The sequence below is a fragment of the Schistocerca americana genome, chromosome 8 (genome assembly GCF_021461395.2).
Source record: "Schistocerca americana isolate TAMUIC-IGC-003095 chromosome 8, iqSchAmer2.1, whole genome shotgun sequence".
NCBI classification, from domain to species: Eukaryota; Metazoa; Arthropoda; class Insecta; order Orthoptera; family Acrididae; genus Schistocerca; species Schistocerca americana.
The window spans coordinates 285,730,082-285,751,996 of record NC_060126.1 but is presented as its reverse complement, the minus strand read 5'-3'; the positions used below and the strand labels follow the sequence as shown (position 1 = coordinate 285,751,996).

The 21,915-nt window shown below is 40.3% G+C and overlaps 1 protein-coding gene across 1 annotated transcript in view; it reads right to left on the bottom strand.

The window, feature by feature from the left end:
* Nucleotides 1–1,122: 1,122 nt before the first annotated feature.
* Nucleotides 1,123–21,915, bottom strand: part of LOC124544962 — a 98,297-nt gene continuing 77,504 nt past the window's right edge. Inside the window, exon 3 of the mRNA XM_047123708.1 lies at nt 1,123–4,711. Coding sequence (XP_046979664.1) covers nt 1,504–4,711 — 3,208 coding nt within the window. The 3' untranslated portion in view covers nt 1,123–1,503. The remainder of the gene's footprint in view (nt 4,712–21,915) is intronic.

The window sequence follows — 21,915 nt, the reverse complement described above, 5'->3', positions numbered from 1 at the left end:
AGTGACACATTCACCATACAGAGGAACTTTATGCACAGTGACTGAAGGTGAAGATCCCCACACTCGGAAATTCTATGAGTTCATCTCACTCTTCAGTCAAATTAAATCTTTGTGAGAAGGTGGAGAGCGAAGTCAACATGTCGTTGCGCGTTCTGTGATGGAAGCTGCTGGACGATATGGGTCTTATATGGATACCATTTGAGAATGGTTCAAAGCACCTTCCACACAACGGGTAACAGGATGTTCAACTGTCGTGACACAGCACACGCACTGCCTAACGATCGGGAATTGCGTGCAGTGTTGTCTGCCATAGCAACAGCGATTCCATCAGCCACCTGTGGTGCAACAGGTCGTCGGCCTTTTCCCGGAGCTACGCCCAGTTCTCCAGTTTGTTCGAACATCATCCTGCTCCACAGAGCAGATGGAGAAACAGGACCCCACCGTAATCCTTTCAGCCGACGATAACCTCGAACTGCAGCTGCAGCATTACTGTTGATTTGATAGTACAGGTTCATCAATAATGCCCCGCTTCTTTTGTCCAAGCTCATGTTGACACATCAACAAGTGCAATACGACGCGTCAGGTGTGTGAGACTTTGAATCACAATGACTGATCATGGCACCTCATGGTCATAGTTTGAACTGGACGGTGGTGCTGCGATGGATGGAAAGCATGCACCCCATGCTCTGGACATTAAAGGTCCCAAGTTTGGTACTCGCAAGGTCATTAGTTTCCGTGTTATAACGTGTTAAATAGGGAAGGTTTAATTATAACCACCCAGTAATATGGGGAGTCCATTTAAACAAACATAAGTTTGTGTTGGAACTGATATTTGCTTACTGTTTAGAATGTCTCATAGCATTAACGGTTATGAGCACCTGTCATACATTCATACCAGTGGGTCTCTTTCAGTATCTATTGGTGTACCACAGATATTTGTGCTGAAACGTTTAGATGGGCCACTTCTCTCTCTCTCTCTCTCTCTCTCTCTCTCTCTATCAGCAAGGGCTGATTGTAGGTACTATTTACTCTCATTGTACCCTATATGTAATTAGATGCATTGATGAAATTTTTACACACTTTTTATAACATTTGAAGCCAAAATGTATACTGAAATTAGCATTCACACTGTAAATATAAAATTTAATGTTGTCCTCTCACATTGATACAAACGACTATAAGTGAGTACATACATGTATATCTCTCTATATAAAATTGACTCACAATTCATAATATTGATGTTAATTCGAAATGTATCTTCAGAGAATGAGGAATTGTAAAAGTAAATGCAGTTTGTTGCAAACATTGATTGTTGATTAAATTTGAAAAATCATGACACTATTATTCTTTGTAGACCTCATGTCCTTGTTGCGATACCATTATTTTTCAGTGAGTAGCCACGTGGTACTCATTTTGCTAGCTTCCAATAAAACTTTATTTTCATTGATTTCACCTGCTGTGAAGAAATGAAAACACGAAATATTGGCTGATAGCCACCAGTTATTATCCCAGCGAATGCAATAAATTTGGATTGTAGCTTCCACCTAGTGGCCGCGGTCCATAATACTGATTGCTATGAGTGGGGCGTTGACCAGCGTACCGCCCACTTGGTGTTCTTCTGGCTGCTCCAATGGGGACGCCTCCTACTAAGCTGGCACCAGTGTGAGACAGTGGTTTCCTACTGCGAGGCTTTGTTGGTGAATAATTAACATCCCCCTCTCCAAAAAATGATGAAGCACCCGGTCCGTAGTATGTCGTTGGTTGGCCATCTTGAGATGTAGTGTAATCAGGCTCTCCATGGGTATAATCTCTCCAGATGTCACCCTCTATCCACATAGAACCTGCTCTACCTGCTGATCTCCCATGTGAAGCATATGGAGGTGGCACGAATCCCCCAGTTGCACTGTAGCCTCCATATACTTGATTCCTGAATGGATAAAGTGCATTATAGTGTTGCCAGTAAGGTTGTGGTGGACCTCTCCAGCCATAAATTTGTGCTCCCATTGTAGGATCGTAGGAAGTCCCATAATTTCCCCATGGATCATTCCATGCATTTTCTGGTGGTGTGGTCAACATCCTACCATCAGTGATCCCAGAAAGCTCTGGGTTCCATTCGAAACCAATGCGACCTCGTATCTTCCATCCCCTTTCTTGTCGAGTGCCAGGAGCAGTGAATGATGTGTCACCAGGTAGAGATCCGGAATGGGATCCTTGGTTTGGCAAGCTACCTGCAACCGATGCCCCAACACCGGTTCCAATTTCGGTTGTACTTGGTCCATCAAAGTTCATTATAATTTTGTTTCTATCGTCACTGGACCACATTCCTGCATTCGTGTTGGGACTACCAATGCTATTATCATATCCTGTGAACGATGTGTCAGCAGGTACAGATCCGGAATGGAATCCTTGGTTTGGCAGGCTACCTGCAACCAGTGCCCCAACACTGGTTCCAATTTCAGGTGTACTTGGTTCATCAAAGTTCATTATAATTTTGTTCCTATCATCAGTAGACCAAATTCCTGCATTCGTGTTGGGACTAACAGTGCTATTATCATATCCTGTGAAAGGTGAATCATGATTCGTAGTTCTTTCTGTGGAGCTCACACTATACGGAATCTGGCTTTCTTGACCAGATAGACCAGTATATGGAGGTAAACTCGCTTCTGCACTTAACACATTACTGTCAGGATAAACATTATACGGTTTACCTGGTGCACTGCCGGATTCTGTGCCACTGAAACCCATAGTGCCTGCTCCAGAGATGGAAAGGTCATTTCCCATATTTGCCGACACATTTACTGTACCAATGTTGTGTTCAGATACCCCATTGTTGTGGGCTGCAGTGTCCTGGTGTGGATCGTCCGACCAGGCAGAGGGAAGGCTAATTTCACCTCCTGTATGAGGAGATGGATTGTCAAAGTGTGAAGAGGTGGTTGGTTGATTGAATGGTCCATTGTGTAGACTCCTAGCTGAGTTAACATCAATTCCACGACTTCTCCCCGCATTTAGAACTGAACCGTCAGTTTCGTGATTATAGCTCTGTAGAAGTAATCTATTAGCAAGTCTAGTAGGGAGAAAAACCATGGTCATTCCATTGTTTGCTAAACTACTATAATTGAAATTTTTTGCGACATTCGAAGTTTGAGTGGAAACTGCTTCTTTGTCGGCAATGTAAAGGACATTACTGGGATTGTAGCTGCCATTACTAAGTGCGCCACTTTCGTAGGATGATGAAGAAGAATCGTTTGAACTTACTGGGAGCAGTGCTCCACCTGTAATAATAACAGGCCCATAAAAATTGAAAATATTATAAGTGGGGTGGCTGACGTTAAGAGAGTGAGAGCCGTTTCTTTGTTCAGACGTTAGGTTCAGACGTTTCGAAGTGTTGGTCTGATGTCGGCCCAATATTCTGCGTCTCCTCTCATGTCTTAATTTGTGCATAGTATTGGTTATGTGATTTCCTTCTTGACTTCTTGCTTCTAAGGGATTAGCAGCGTCTTTCGGTTGCTCTGGGAACTGTTGGAGTGGAGTTTCCTTCGAATAATCTGGGAGATCTTCGGGGACAGTACTCCCCTCTGTATGATTTTCGTCTTCCAATCCAACATTATCTGTATGTCGTGCCGTTTGGGGGGCCACTGGTTTCGCTACCACTGGCTCTAATAACATTTTCATGGATTTCAAGTTTATACCTGAGCCTGAGTGTAGCTCCTGATTAGCGTAGGAAGCACTTTTACGTTCTGTCTCCAATGACGGGGCCAAGTGATGTGTTTCATTCATTACTCGTGACCTCCCTACGTCCCCAATATGTAAGGATCCTCCTGGTGATTGGTGATTGATTACGGAGACTGCAGGCACTTCATCACCCAATTCGTGAGAAAGTGGATCGATGTAGCTATTGTACGAAGACTTGTTCGAGAGAACACTTTTATTTTGCTCCGATGATTTCCTCATATGAAAGACATTATGATTTTTATCACGCAATTTTTCATTTTGTTTCAGTACCCCATCTGTTAGGGGCTGTCGTTGCCTGTCGTTTGCGTACACTGGTAGTCGACTTTTCTGATTTCTGACTTTTTGTGACACTCTGTCTTCGGGTACAATTTTTGAGCCAGGCAAGGTATAAGTAGCAATGTCATCGTTGATCGCTCCCGTATCTGATTTCTGTGAAGATATCTCTATATAATTAGCTTCACTAACATTGTCATTACGTGACTCAGCATGATGTAGTTGCTGTACGTATCGATGCCGTCCATCTCGAGTTGAACTGGAACTTTTCTGTAGATAAGAAGAGTCTGTTACGTTGTGGTTCTCTGGAGGAAATTTGTAAGTGTTCCGATATGATGTGATAAACTGTGCGGAGCTCGGTTGAAGGGGGGGATTATTTGTCTGTACCACAGAATCTGTTTCCCAAGACAAGGAGGTTTTCCTCATTATTGGTCGTTTGTATCTTCTGTGCCCCTTTCGTAAAACTCTCGGTCGCTGGTGATCGTCATTCTGGTTTGTTGGATTACCGATATGGGGCACGGTTTTCCTTGCTGTGTGGAGGTTACTATTTCTTTCCTTCTCTCGGTCTGCCACATGCGTTTTTTGTTTCGTTGAGCTGCGTTCGTGACCTGTATCCACCGATTCATGCTGTGAGATGTGTACATCATGACTACCATTCGGTTCCGTCTGTGGTAGGCGGGTAACTGCAACATTGCCAGCACAGCTCCTGTAAGGAAAAGAGAGCAGGAACTTCTTAAGAGACACATTGAGAAGTAAAACTTACTTTTACCTTTCCATTTATAATAGTTTACAACAAACGAACATTTTTAACTTTGAAATTTTCTATCGTCAGTGGTTAGGGACGCAGCTTACGTAACGTAAAAACTGAATAAACAAGAAAATAAAATATTACTAGCGTCTTGTTACATTACTGAGGCAAATTTCAAGGAACGAAGTAGAGCTCAGAAAACTACTATTCTCATTCTTGTTCATTTGGTACTTGTTACACATACATTTACAACTTCAGAGTTTATTGTGACGAATGTGTTTATAACCTCTTTAACTGTGAATATCAGTGTTTATTAACAACAAAAGGATCATACGGGATTGCAAACAAAATTTGTGATAGGACTGAAAGTTTGTTGGTAGAGGGACGGAGTATGGAATCCCTGATAGAGAATCATTGGCAGATGTAGACTGTAGCTTCAGACACACCCGAGGCAAGTGTGTTGGGGTCCTTGTTGTTGTACATTAACGACTTGGCATAGGAAAAGCCGTAACGCTGTAATGTTACGACGTATTTATCGTACATAAAAAACAATTTATGTTTTCATATAAGACATTTTTCACTTTCTAAATCTGTTGTGATGATTTAAAAAAATATAATTAAAAAAATAACTAAAGGACAGTCGATATTCTTCTTTGAGTCAGTTAGTTCCGCCTTTAGCGATTTCATCGCAAAAGGGATGTTTTAATGGTGTAGTAATTAAATATCCAACTTTTCTAGATACCAAACTGCGTGCCTAGAGCAGGGGTCATCAAATTCATTAAAGATTCTAATATAAACAGCACAATGGTTGAAATTTATATTGAAAGACAATTTTTCTAAACTTAAACCATAGAGATAATAAATCGTTTACACGTAAGGGTAGTCCTAAGCTGTTTTTTTTTCTAAAACAAAAAAGGTCCTAAATCCTACTGAGGTACGTTCGATTATATCGACTCCTCCCAGTTCTACCACCCACTCTCTTATGGTAGTTTCGTCAATCCCCTTTCGTTCATTCTCTCTGTACGATCGAATCATCTCAACATACCTTCCTCAACATTTCGAACAAAATCTTCTTTCGACCCACAACGCTCCGTAAAATTAAGTTCATAAAGTAAACTTAAAGTTTCAAGTCGTAGTAAGATTGCAGACTCGTTGATTAAAGCTTGATGTCATTCTTAATAACGATACTATTTATTAATAAAATTAAATTGTAATGTTCGCCGACGTATGTTCCGTCATTGCAACAAAATGAAAGGCAGTTTGTTTTCTGTCATACACGCTTCGCCACATTTATTTCTGAAGCATCTTCAGTTGCCTGTAAGACATGTTTATTTGACGTATGTAATAAATGCTTGATGCAGTAGTCACAGGTGTGTTACTATATTACGTTTTCCTCGTTATTCTCTCGTTTCTCATGTTGGAGACAACTTTTGCGTCACAAGTTTCATGACGTTAAGTTACCGTTTGGTGTTACTACTTCTGATATTGTCAGTCTATGTGGGTAATCCTAAGGATTTATTTAATCGGTTTGTGCTCTGCAGGTGGCCGATTTTCGAAGTTTTTTCTACCACATTTATTTCAGCACTTCCCTTGTACTTTTCACTGTGTGCTGGATGTGTGTGTTTACAGCCTGTGTGTGGGTCGGATTCTCTCTCTCTCTCTCTCTCTCTCTCTCTCTCTGTGTGTGTGTGTGTGTGTGTGTGTGTGTGTGTGTGTGTGTGTGTGCGTGTGCGTGTGTGTATGAGAGAGAGAGAGAGATTTATTAATTAATTATTTAGTCTAATTACGTTTTTCAACTTTAGATGTTACTGTTTTAGTGGCTGACAACATCAGTGAGTTATTGTTTTTCTGATTTGATCATTAATTACTTTCTTTCAAGTTGCAAGAGCTCTTTGTATATGAAAGTTTTACTCCAGTGTCTGGAGTTTTTTGTTGCAACTATTGACTGAAATAACGCTTATGACGTGACCAAGAGGAAGAAATGGTACACTTCAACACATAAACATCTATCAACAAAAAGGACAGCAAATATATAAAAAAGTAAACGATTTCACATTGCTTACAGAACAAGAAACATACTCCAGTCACGTTAACAGACAGCAATTTACAAATCAGATAAATACCAGTGAGTAGGTACGGTATATACCAGTTAGAATGTCAAGAATATGAATCAGTATATCTGGTAATTACATGCAGGAATTTGAAAACTAAGAACAAAGAACATACAGGAAGCTGGAAGTGTGAAAACAGCCATTCTGACTTTGCCAAACATCTGATAAAACATGGGCATGGACCATCCAACATGGAACAGGACATGAAAATTAGTAGAGTCGACAGTTACAACAATACGTTGTTGAAAATACCGGAATACTTTCATATACAAACAGTCTTTGTATTGAAAATTAAATTAATTAATGACCAACTCAACATAAACAGTAACTCACTGACCATGATAGCCACTAAAACCATAACAAACTGAAATGAGAAACATAAACATATTAAATAATAAATTAATTTCTCTCTCACACACACACCTCTCTCTCTCTCTCTCTCTCTCTCTCTCTCTCTCTCACACACAAACACACACACACACACACACACTCACACATAACAAAATAACAAACAAATAAACCATTTTCAAACTACACATGCACTCCAAAACACACAAAAGAACGAAGGCTAAACATACGCGACTGTTGGCAAATGTACGCTGCAAACACACATATTAAATGCGTGGAGGAAATTGGAAGTGAAATGAAAAATAATAGAGGTGAATAAAGTGTCCTAAAATCGGACATATGGTAGGTACAGACCCACTTTATAGACTATGTCTCCAGGATCACATATTGACTGACGACATCAGAACTAGTAACATCAAATGATAATTTAACCTCACAAGACTTGTTGGCCAAAAGTTGTCTCTAATCCGAAAAAACGAGAGAATAACAAGAGAAAACATGGTACAGAAATTATTTGTAACTAGTACTTAAAGCTTTTGTCATATACATACAGTCCACTGAAGATACTTCACATGTAAGAGAAACGAAAGGCGAATGGTAAAAAAGAAGCTGCCTTTCATTCAGTTGCAAGCACTGCATATACCTCCATGAATTTTTAACCAACTAAGGAACAACCTTACAATTGTAAGGTGGTCATAAAACTTAAACCATGTCAGTGACACAAAAGGTAATGTGAACGATGATCTTGCATGTCCTTGGTAAGTTTGCATAAGTCACGTTCTCATTTTCTGTTTCAATGTTAGACTCGATTTCAGGTTCTCACAAGTAAATGCGGATTCTCAGTTACTCTACACAAGGTTTAAGCTCGAAAATAATTGTTCGAGTGAATATGTAACCCGAATGAGGAAAGAACAGCAGATTCTACATTTTTCAGCTTATTGTGTGTCAGGAATACTATTCCAGAAGTTAAAATCAACTTATCTTCGCTTTAGAGCCCTCGCCTCAGGATCAGGATAAATCAACACCACTGAAGCACGTAAAAGTAGAAGTAAGAAAACCAGTCATGTCTGCAAGTATATTTATTTGTTATTACACAAGCTTATATTTCTTTGTCACCACCATCGTCTTTCACTTATTTCTTACTCAGAACTCAAAGTTATTACTACATCACTTCCCAAGTGATATGCTGTTAGTTCGTTGTTAAAATAACTACTCTGAAACGCCAAGGAAACTGGTGTATGCTTGCATATTCAAATACGGAGGTATTTAAACAGGCAGAATACGCCGCTGAGGTCGGCAACGCCTATATAAGAGAATAGATCTGCCGCAGAACGATTATTGCAGCTACAATGGCAAGTAATCAAGTTTTAAGTGAGTTTGAACGTGGTGTTATAGACAGTGCACGAGCGATTGGACAAAGCATCTCCGAGGTGGCGATGAAGTGGGGATTTTCCCGTACGACCATTTCACGAGTGTACCGTAAATATCAGGAATCAGGTAAAACATCAAATCTTCGAGAGCGCTGTGGCCGTAAAACGGTCCTTCAAGAAAGGGACCAACGATGACTGAAGAGGATCGTTCAGCGTGACAGACGGACAACTCTTCCGCAAATTGTTGCACATATCAATGCTGGGCCATCAACAAGTGTCAGCGAGCGAATCACCCAACGAAACATCATCGATATGGGCTTTCTGAGCAGAAGGCGCACATACGTACCCTTGATGACTGCACGACACAAAACTTTACGCCTCACCTGGGTCCGACAACACCGACATTGGACTGTTGATGGCTGGCAACATGTTGCCTAGTCGGACGAGTGTCGCTTCAAATTGTATCGAGCGGATGGACATGTACGGGTATGGAGACCACCTCAAGAATCAATGGACTCAGCATGTCAGGAGGCGACTGTTCAAGTTCTTATAGGCTCTGTAATGGTCTGGGGCGTGTTCAGTTGGAGTGATATGGGACTCCTGATACGTCAAGATACGACTCTGACAGATGAGACGTATATAAGCATCCCGTATGAACACTTGCATCTATTTATGTCCATCGTGCATTCCGACGGACTTGGGCAATTCCAGCAGGACAATACGACACCCCACATGTCCGGAATTGCTACAGAGTGGCTCCAGGAACACTCTTCTGAGTTTAAACACTTCTGTTGACCACCGAACTCCCCAGACATCAGCATTATTGAGCATATCTGTGATGCCTTGTAGCTTGCTGTTCAGTAAAGATCGCCACTGTCTGGTGTTCTTGCGGATTTATGGTCAGCTCTGCAGGATTCATGGTGTCCATTCCCTCCGCCACTACTTCAAACATTAATCGAGTTGATGCTACGTCGTGTTGCGGTAATTCTGCGAGCTCGTGGGGTGGGCGTTGGGGGGGGGGGGGGCACGACATTAGGCAAGTATACCAGTTTCTTTGGGTCTTCAGTCTATCTTCTTCTTCTTTCCGCTGCTAACACGTTTATGAGAAACAGTTACACACTCTTTAACTGAATAGATATTCCCTACATCGTTTGATTTTGTACAATAGCACGTTAAAATTATGTTACGCTTGTGACTTTTAAATGTTGTCTCTGCCCTCCCCCCCCCCCCCCCTCTCTTTCGAAGACATTGCCAGATCTAAGCCGAAATCGACTTCGGCGTATGAGCCACGAAGTTTCAGTCACTCTGTAGGTTCATCTCCGTATGTGGTATTTCGTTGAGAAACGACACTCAAGGGCTAATGAGCCATTGTTTGCCGAGCACTGACCTAGGGGAAGAGTATCCGTTTTGCACAATTACATACCCGTCTTTCGGGATGAAATTTTCTCTTATTTTTATCATTTTCCTCTATCTTATTGGTACAAGCAAAGTTTCCCTTACGTGTTCAGCAGTTTTGTAATACTAAAGAATTTGTAGACGGTTTGATACAGTCTTCCAGTTACTTTTATTCAATGCCAATTTCTCGCTGCACGCATGTTTACAACACCCAACATTCTGAGTCACTTCTACGCGGTACCTCATCCATGGGTACACATGTAGGCGGCCTTCCCTCTATACCTTCTTTTCTATTCTGAACTTTTATTCGGACATTCCTTAGTCGACGTACTAGTTAACTCTTTATGCACCAGCCATAAAATCTTTCTCAGTATTATACCTAAAATTGAAGCACGTACAAGCATTTTCTGAAAAAAAGGGTTTTCAGTTTTTTCTTTCATATGGTGAAGATTTTAATGGCTCCACGACCAATGGCTGTTCTGCTTCGTTAATTTCACGTAATATTATCTGGCATTGATGACATCCACTGTGAGAAGTTGCCACATTTTGCTATGCCAGCATTTCACTTTCGATTCCAAAGTTACTGATTTCGGATCCCTTATAATTCATCCAGTGCCGTTACAGCGTCTTACAAGGCGTAGACTCCATGATTCTGTCTCACAGAAGAGGAGGCGGCACGACTTCTAACCCTAGAGCAAGAAAGTGTGAATCCCGAGACATAAATAACAATATGGTATAAAAATTTACCCAACATTTTTCTAAATTATTGTGAACGTTTTACAATATGACAAAGCAAATAATAATTATAATATCAATGTATATTATTATATAATGGTTGTCATATATGGAAATATGAGATAGCACTTATCTGTTGTATTCAATTACCCTCTTTGTTATAAGACTGCAAAACACGATAGGACAGATCATAATGCGGAAGAGTCATTGAAGGAATCGTTTAGCATAATATCACAAATAATATGTAAATTTATAAAAAAATATAAAGCTAACAACTTCGAAAAGATAGTTCCTCATGAAACAGGAAATACAGATTTTATAAGTTAATTTCAAAATTTGATCAAATTTTGAATATATCGAACATTGTCGAACAACTGTTATGGCTAGTGTGACAAATATTTTTCCGATGGTCATTGCACGCTGGTTTCGGACATTCAAAGAAACTTTTCGGGTCTTCTTTTCAACTGCAAAGAAAGCATCGTCCACTTTCTTTCCTTTTTTTTGAGATCGTTTTGGGTTGTACTGTTGAGCTTGGAATATCGCTCCTAAAACGTGTCAAAATCTGTTCCATAGTTATGCGAAACTCTTTGTGAAAATTTTTTCTCGTGAGTCTGTCTTTCATTCCTGCTTTGGATGCTTGTGCCGCCATTCTCCTTATACAAGATATAGGCGTTTTTTCCTGAGGCATATAAAAGCCCATATATGTATCGCGTAGGCCAGCGCCTGGTTTTTCGTACAGTGATCTTGTCTGTTATCATTGTAGAAAATCACTATGTTCGATTATTTTGTCTTCTCATCTACTTCGTGTATCTCATGCATCGTTGGCGCAAGAATAACGTTTCAATTTTTCTTTGGAATCCATGACTCCGACATTCCTTTCTTTCTTGTAAATGATTACAGAGGAAGAAACTGGTCTATTCTTGGTTCGAAGCAGAGTTTATAGGATTTATGGCTTGTTGCTGCGTAAGGTGTCAACCATTGTCCACTTTTAGTCGGCCAGTTTGTCGGCTACTTCACAAGAAGCAAGCTAGTTATCCATCGTAATGTCCCGGATGGTTCCATGTACAGGGTCACATAATTTCATCACATAATAAAACGTTTGTACGAATCTAAACACGTTTATCCTTAATCTCTTTTTCCCAAATATGGCATGCCGCCGTAAAAGTTATATGTCTTCGCAACCCATAATGAAATTATCTTGAGTCCATATTTGTCCGGATGCTCGGCAGATAGATTCAGAATGGGCATCTGCCTCGAAAGCCAAGGAGTGTCTCGTCAGTGTTTAGGAGATCAGAGGGAGTGTACAGTTCTTGACTATGCTTGACAAACATACACCAACAATCACGGAATGCAGTGAACTTGTCTGCCGTTCTTCTTCGCGATCTAGCACATTGGCCATCAAATATTCGATTTTTGATCCAAAAGTCAAACCGGTTTATCGTCATAACTCTTCGGAAAAATCGGGACCCGTGTAGAACAGGCCACACGTCAATACAATTGGCATTCGCATTTTTAAGAGCTCCACTCATAAAAAGTATACCAAATAATTCTTTTGGTAAGGCTTTTATATACAGAGAGAAATACAGTCATACATATCAGTTATTATATCATTGCATCATATCATTGCATTGGTACAAATATCTGCTACTTACAAAAATATTATATATATATATATATATATATATATATATATATATATATATATATATGTGTGTGTGTGTGTGTTATAGAATTTTCACAGAAAGTCATTCAAAGTATATTATTTAAGGTGCCAATGATAACGTAGTTCATTTTTCTGTAATTTCTTGGTCTTCACTCAGCACTGCCGGGAAAACAGAAACAAGAGAACAGCACCATCGGACTTCTGACACGAAAGATTATTGCATACATCTTTCATATTGGAAGTGCCTTTAAATACTGTTTTAAATTTGTTACTGTTTCCCTTTGCAATGTATGTTTACATACTATTTAAGTTCTTAGATCAAGATATTCTTGAACATTGTAAGGGCAAATATTGATCACACGACAGTTTACTTTTCTTTTAAAATGAGACATACTTTCTATCATCTTTATACACTGCAGTAAACCGTTGAACAGTAAGCGTCCAGCATTTACAGGTTCTGTGTCTGTTAATTTTAGCCTGCCTCCTTGTATATATAATAATTTTTTTTCTTCTTGTATTATGTTCATGATATTCTCCGTTTAGCAATGCAGCGTACTTAGTTTTTAAATAGATAATTACACACACACACAACACATATATATATATATATATATATATATATATATATATATATATATATATATATATATGCTACTGTTAAAATTTTTAGCTCCCAGAATTTATTTCTGCATGATTCTGTAGGTGATACTTTTACGATGCATCGTACAGCTCTCTTTCGTAATACTAACACCCTTTGTGTGTACACATTTGCAGTATGTCCCCAAACCAGGATGCCGTATGAGAGGTGTAAATGGACTAGTCCATAGTAATTTGTTTGTAGAGTGTGTATATATACTGACCTGGACATTTTCTCATCAGGAATATGCTTGAACCTATTTTGCTGCAAATGTTATCGATGTGCTCCTCCCATGTCATACCACTGTTATACCTAGCTGTCTGTCTCCTTTAGTTCGAGATGTACAAGCCTGACAGTAACGTTGTCCAAGTGACTTTTTGTTTCCATGAATCTGCCTATATGTAGTTTTGTTTCCATTTATAAAGAGATTGTTTTCTCTGAAATAAATGTTTCTACTTTTCATGTTGAGCGAAGCCTTCTCTTGCAAGTCATCTGTTGCAGAACTAGTGCAACAAATGAACTGTCATCTGCACACATGATACTGACATGCAGGATGAAAAGTAGTGGACCAGGGGTGGATCCTTGAGAAATCCCTGTATTTCACATTTCCAAAATTTGAAGACACTTGTAATATTATTTCCAATATAACATTCCGGCAATGTGAATATTGCCCTTGAATTAGCAATTTTTTTGGTTTGTGTACGTAGCTATTAGTGAAACCATATTATTAGTAAACAACAGTTCAAATAATTTCAGGGGAGACGTTTCGTTCGTTGCCTCGCCTAGTGCTCCAGGTACTTGTACCACAACATTCTCTGCTGGCGCCTTGGACGCTTTTTTATGGAAGGGGTGTGTGTGCCAACAATACCCATTTCTGCCAAGTAAGATTTTCCTTACTTGACGATCGCCTTGATCTGATGAATCAACTTCAAATGGCGTTACATCGAATTTGTTATTCTCCTTGTCGTCTGTGATATGACTGTCTTCAGGTTCACTCACATGCTCGTCTGAATCACTGTAATATACGTTTTCAGCATCCTGACGTTCAAATTCTCTTATTATTTCCTCTTGAATTCTTGATAAAATTCACGATTGACTTGTTAAAAGATGATGGAAAATAAAGCCTGAGAGACTATAGCCTCCTCAACGTGAATGGAAAGGTAAACAATGACTCCCGCTCGAGAAGCCTGTAGTACCAATATAGTATAAAAGTTATATGGACTAGACTAATTTCTTACTCCACCTTGTTACTCTAGAGTTAATTACCAGTGGTAACTGAAGAGACTGAAACCACACGTCTATATTACTACGCGACGAACGCGGAACCCGGAGCCGATTATCAGTTCTGGGTTGCCTATCTATCAACTTACGGGGAAGCAAAAAAATTATATTAAATTTTATTTCATTATTTACAGCATTTAAAAATTTAAAAAGGTGTCATAATATGCCCTTAAGCGGTCATGTGAGAAGTTAAACAGAATAAGACAAGTTAGAAATTGTCTCTCTGTCTTGAGGCACCGATGGACCGAAAATACCTGGACTTTACTCATCCTGTATATGAGTGTGAGAGTACTTACCGGCTTCTAACAGAACACACATAATCTGAAGCGTTTACGAACTTTTTATCTCTGGCACCACACACAGAATTATGAAAAGAAATAAATTTATCGCTTACTACATTTTCGCTGTTCATGCTTTAAGACTTCAGTATCAGACACGACGTTTTAATTAATTACTTCTGTCAACTGACTCTGCTCGCAACCCAGTTTGAGGACAATATGCACATGAACCATTGAATTTACCTGCAAACTTATATCACTGTATGACACACGATTCAGAAGGTATGCCGTCATAGACATTTAGATGCTTTAAAAGCTTGCTTTTACTTAAAACAGAGCGCAAATTACCCAGACTACATTCATCCAGTCTTACACAAAGAGAGCACTTAGTGACTTCCAACAAATTTTCCTCGTAATTTCAAAGCTTTACGTATCTTTTTTTTCATCCTTGCTTAACGGTAAGTAAATATTTAAACCACTTACTTACTCGTTGGCAACGTTATCACACGACTGAAGTTGTTTTATAGTTGGGAATTCGATTCTTGAAAGAATCGGGCTTTTACTGGCTGTTAAGTAGTACGAAAGTTGATTCGTAATAAGGACTTCCGGTACACAAGATAAGTTTGATAGACACATGAACACAATCAACAATACCTGAAGTTACCTTTACTTTGTAATCACAAGGAAGAAACAACGTAGATGCAGTGAACCCACAATAAGAGGTAATCTTAAAGCCAAGAGCGATGGTAATTAAGTGACAATCCACAACCAGTACTGGAGGAGGCCCATATAGCTACAAGAAAACAGCATGATTCTTCTATCAGACCTTGAGAGTCGACAAAAAAAAAAGTGATTTCGCATAGAAACAATGGTAAACGAAGGTTTAAGGAGCACAGCTGATACGAGAGGTCTGGCTTAAAAGGTTCCATACATGAACTTTACATTCATTGTTTTAATCCTGATCCCTGAATGACTGCTTGATTTAAACATCCTAAGACAAATATATTTTATTAAACAGAAAGATCTTCACAAATTGAGCAAGTCAATAACGCGTTGGTCCATCTCTGACACTTATGCAACCGGTTTTTCGGCTTGGCATTGATTGACAGAGATGTTGGATGCCCTCCTATGGGATTTCGAACCATATTCTGTCCTAGTGGCGATTCAGATCGGCAGAATCCAGTGCTGGTGGCAGGACTCTACCTAGAATGCTCTGAACGTTCCCCGCAGAGGAGAGATCCGGCGATCTTGCTAGTCAAGCACGAAGACGAACAGTGGAAACACTCGCCATGTGCGGGGGCATTACCTTGCTGAAATATAAGTCCAAGATGGTTTGCCGTGAAGGGCAACAAATCGGGACGTAGAATATCGTGGACTCGCCGCTGAGCTGTGTTACCACGGATGACAAACAAAGCTGTCCTTCTACGAAAAGAAGTGTCACCAAAGACCATCACTCCTAGTTATTGGGCTGTATGGCGGGCAAGAGTCATACTGGTATCTCATCACGGCACAGTGCTTTGTAAAACAGTTCGTGCCAGGAACGGGGGATATAATTGTTACATCCCACTCTTGACACCAACTGTAAAAGAGTTGGTGCCGGGAAGGCGGAGAAGGTTGCCTCGTGGCGGCAGTGTGCAGGAGGTCGAACGGTCAGGATTTGATAGTGGGCATCCAGAGCTGCCGTTAAATGACAAAACAGGGAATTAAGTACAATAAAGAGGATATATTTCAATATACGGAGTACAAAGGGCGAGCCTAGAGTCGGACGTTAGCAGGTGTGGGCCAGTCTAGGAGGTCAAACAATTAATTAAAATGGGCAACGGAGGGGAAGCGGTTCATGATGTTGACTTACGTTGGTGGCTCTGCCTTCCAAAAAGACGTCTGTTCTGCTCCAGGTCTGGATTACAAGAGAGAGAAGCAACTGTGTTTTGCACAGAAGAACACTCCAGAGTACACACACGTGATCGGTATCCCGCTCACGCTATTTGCTAAAACCAATGGCGTGAATTCGATAGTTGTTTCACCACAGGGCTCAGAGTGTCTCCTGTCAGCAGCTTTAACCGTACGGAACCGCCTCGGTTTTGAAAGGCAAGCGACATGTGCCACGTAGACACGGCGTGAATCAGTCTGGGGGAACACTTGTAACGATTCCACTGGGCCTCTGAAATAAATTTTTTTTAAACCAATTCCCTAAAATATTCCTTGACTGGCTGCCATCCTGCACAGCGACTCCAGATATGTCTTCGTGCCTACCAAACCCTACGTAAACCACGGAGGTCGCTTGATCTCTGTGCAATGGACAACTTTTTGGGCGTTAGGGGCAGAGTCCTCCAACCAGCTCGGGATTTTACCGATCTAATTCGCCAATTGGACAGAATTTGGAACGACATCCTTCAGGCGGAAGTCCAAGAACTTCGTCTGTCATAATCATTGCCAAGCCGAATGCTATCTTGCATAAGGGCCATAGGTGGACTAACGCGTTACTAATTTGCCCTATTTGTGAAGCTTCTTGTCTGGAATATATCATCCAGGTCTTCTGAAACTGTACTCATTTGTTTTTCTGTACATGCACATCATATCTACCGGTCTCCGATCCACTCGAATAATTCCTTTGTGATGCGTCGCCATTTTTTTTCTTAGAGTTTAGTTTGTTCCGAATTACGAGTGATTCTACTTGCTTACAATATTATTGAATTAACTAATGTCTGTAAATGTTTTGAAAGTTTTATGGCTTTTGATAATTGTCTAGGCTGCTACAGTACAGACACTTTAAACGTCCTCCCAGATAGCGTTTTTCTACCACGCTCTCTTCGGTTATTCGCGTTGTCTTGTACATTATTCATGACAAATTGTGAAACATTAAGTGGCAGTGGCATCGTACCTGTATCTTCTTCACTAGAGTGACAACACTGCATTTATATTGCTATAACGGTATACATCTTTCACACATATCCGGTAGAAGACAAATTTTGTATCTATATAGATTCAGTGTTTATTTTCGGACATGTCCGAAAGAACAGATACTGCATATATATATATAAGGCGAGGACAGCTAATAATTTCTTCAGTCCAGACGCACACTATGCTCGAACTCTTACGAAAATCGGCGAAAAGCAGCGAGTAATGAGGATAACGGACGAGGAACACTGTATTAGCAGTGAGGATAAGTTTAGGATTTGCGTCCTCCGGGAAGCTTGCTAGGTTAGCTCGTGCAGTTGTGATGACTACGGTGGTGGGGGGTGCCTAGTAAGCAGGAAACCAGGGTTAGAATCCCAGTGTGGCATAAATTTTCAGCTTTCAGTACTCACTTGCAGACAGTGTTTGCAGTTCGTTTGTGTCGTAATTTAATATCTGATTGTCATCAATCTGATATAAAAATGCAAATAGGAAAACGTAGACCTTTTTCAGCCTCTTTCGTCCTCCTATCATCGAGCACAGCAACCAAATTTTAACGCGGATCTAGATTATTAGAAATTTGTACACCACTGTTTGTAGCAAATGGTATGCCTCTAGTGTTTGAAAGATGTACTGGTATGTTGTGTCCAAGAAATTCTGTAGATAATATTATCCAACAAAGCAGAGACAGATAGCGGAGAAATAACAGTAATTCGCCTTTACAGCTCGTTGGGCACAAGATAATGTTGGCAGCTTTTCTAAACTGTCCACAAACTGTCATCAGGCGTCTTGGAATCGATGGAAATAATGATGTCACAAGAATTTGGGTGCCCAGTATGCATGCAAAATGTGTGCTTTTTTGGATTTCTCTAAACCAAGGCATAACACACAAGAGAAATACCGTGTTTTTAACCAGAAATTAAAGCCTTAATGTTTTACAAATGCAAAGCTGAATGATTCTGTAGACATAATCACTTCTTCATATAACAGTATTGATTTCAACCTTAGTAATTGAAAGAAGACAGAGATTACAATAAACAAATTTGTGTTTGGAATATTTATAAAAGGTTAGTAGAAATAATTACACACACACGCGAACACTATACCTAAGCTGCCTGCAGTGTATTCTGTCGCCGATTCTCCTCCAACCTTTTGCTCTTTCCTTCTTGTCACTATCTGTCACACTACTGAGTATGGTATAATCATAGCTGTCATTTATTCAGCAACTGTGAAATATGGTTTAACAAAATAGTATCTGCTATTAGCTGTACTGCTGAAATATTATATTGCGCTTAACCGTGAACGTGAAGTCCCGTACTCCTCCACAGAACGTAGAGGAACGATGCGGGAGGCCCACACCGCCGTACTAGGCAAGGTCCTAGTGGAGGTGATTTGCCATTGCCTTCCTCCAGCCGTAACGGGGATGAATGACGTTGATGAAGACGACACAACAACACCCAGTCATCTCGAGGCTGGTGAAAATCTTTGATCCCGCCGGGAATCGAACCCGGACCCTGTGCTCGGGAAGCGAGAACGCTACCGCGAGACCACAAGTGGTGGACTTTTAGGGTTAACCAATTCTCGACAAATTAAGCTGCCATCTTCTGGAATTCTATGCTAGCTTATAAAATGGCTAAACAGAAGAGATTATATTTTGGAGAAATACTCAGTATGGTTATTCACTAACAACTCTGCTAATTCCTCATATTAACAACAGGTCACGGCACGTTTCTTGAAACATTTTTGCATGTTCTATTGATAGACAATACATTAGTACTTATTGTTGTAAAAAAAGACACGTGCTAGTTAAATAACACAGATACAATTTGTAGCCTACAATACTAATGTTCGTGTTTAATATCAACAATTACCAAAAACCGATAGTATTACATTTTCTGCCTGACATTTAAGTGAACATGTATTGTTTTGTATAAAATTTAAATCATTTATTATACATGCAATACTGATATATACATGCCGTATTTAACTTTCTTTGAGACTGTTTCATATTCGAAATCTGTGTACGTTGACATGAAAGTGTACACAGCTTGTAATAGTTATTTCATAGTGGTGTCATATGCAAAGGAGATCAACGAAATTCGCAGGTGTGCTATACTTTCATTTTTGGAGCACATGGCATACGCTAGAGAAATTTAAATAGATCAGGACCACACTACAGCCATTTTCCAGTACAGCGCACCTAGTGACTAGACAGACGTAGTCCAGTTTATAGAAATCGTACTTGTTTTCTGAAATTTATCCCATATTTTGTGCAATTAGACGCTCCCCTAAATCAGTTGGGGTGTAAGGTGAAAAAATTTCAGTGGATCGATATTTTGCAAGCGATCTTCGACACTTTAAGATTGGCTTTAGCTAGTGAGATTGTGTTGGATCGTTCCTAATTTCGATCATAAGTTTTTCTTTCTAACCAACACACATAATTCTTTAATAATGGCCGTGTCTCTCGAAGGGCATGAAGGACAAATGAAACCGAATGCTTACGCTTCAGGGTCCATGTCCATGTCCATTGATGAGAGCAGAGACTCAGTATATGCATTAGTGGTGTAAGTAGGCTGTTTAGGTTTTTATGTTGGTAACGCCACGTAACGCTCTGTAAAGTAGGCTGTTTAGGTTTTTATGTTGGTAACGTCACGTAGCGGTCTGTATGAAAATCACTGACTGTGCTGTGTGCAGTCTGTGGCTGGTTGGCATTGTTGGAATATTCACTATTGTAGTGTTGGGCAGTTGGATGTGAACAGCGTGTAGGGTTGCGCAGTTGGAGGTGAGCCGCCAGCAGTGGTGGATGTGGGGAAAGATGTGGCAGAATTTTGAGAGCGGACGATCTGGACGTGTGTCCATCAGAAAGAGTAAATTTGAAATATTGGATATCATGAACTGATATAAATATGATGACATTTGAATATTATTAAGGTAAATACGTTTGTTCTCTATCAAAATCTTTCATTTGCTAACAAAGCCTATCAGTAGTTAGAATCTTTTATTTAGCTGGCAGTATTGGCGCTCGCTGTATTGCAGTAGTTTGAGTAACGAAGATTTTTGTGAGGTAAGTGATTCATGAAAGGTATAGGTTATTGTTAGTCAGGGCCATTTTTTTGTAGGAATTATTGAAAGTCTGATTGCCTTGGGCTAAAAATATTGTGTGTCAGTTTAGTGTTGATCAGAACAAGTAAAGAGCGAAATGTGTGAATACGCTCAGTTCTGCTCAGCTGTTCGAAAATCAAATAATGTAAGGGGTTTATCAGCGCAGTAATTCATTAATTCTTCTAAGGGGACGTTTCAGTGGCACTGGCCCTCATAGTCGAGATGGTAAACGTAAATCTTAAGAGGGGCATAAACTATTTCGGCTGAAAAGAGATGACTATGCCTCGCCTTGAGTATTGGCAAGGAAGAGCTAAGTGAGGCACATCAAGACCGCACATCAACTATCTCACGGCCTCTGCCGCATGTCCCACCACAAACAAGTCACTAAGCTCTCCAAGTATACTGAAGGGCAGGTGCGTGAGTCTGTGGTCCCATGGGAAATTGCAGATCTGCTCATAAAAATGAGGGAAAACAGGCAGTAGATGCATCATTAAAGGAAGTTAAAGTTAGGGATGGTAAGCAGGTGCCAGAGTATTCTCTTAGAAAGAGCTTTGTTACCACTCTCACTATAGTTGGAAAGTCAAGCATCCCAAGAAAGCTGATTCCTCCTGTTCTCGGGTACTTTGACCATTCATTACGCGGGGGACGTCTAGAGTTTTATACGGCAGCTTGTCAGGCAACGTCGAGAGTGTAAGGTGGCTAAACCTGATCCCGGTACCTGCACAACTGAGGCTGGTTCCAGTAGGGTACAGCGTGCCATGGGCAAAGGTTTTACCGATTATCTGTGGCGTCTACACCCTACCAGACATTTTATTTGGTTGCTCTCAAATAAGTCCCTCGCCACTGGGGCCACGATTGGCCATTTAGGAGGATTGGGCATTTAGCACCCACTGGGGTCGCTGTTGGGCGTTTAGGAGGAATATTTTCGATGCTTGGCTCACTTAAGGTATTAGTGATCGATATTGCTCCAGCTATTTTGTGTTGAGAATTTAGGTAATTGCGCTTCAATGGCGCTATATATCACGTTACTTCCACCCCCTATTATTACAGCAGAAATTTGCGGAACGAGTTAACCGAAAAATTTAATGTGTCCTGATCATTTTCCACCTACAATCTCACACTAAGTTGGATCAGTCAATCATTTGAATTCATTTTGTGTTTATACGACTGTGTGTGAAACTCACAGAACTACCCCGACCAATCTGATGTTCGCATTTCCTGTTCACTTACATGTATCTAACCTACGTGACACTCCTAGAAGACAGTAATCCGAATGTCATTAGGAAAAACTGGGAGGCGGCCAGGAACGATATTCGTCTTGGATACCAGAGGGAGGCTACCCAATAC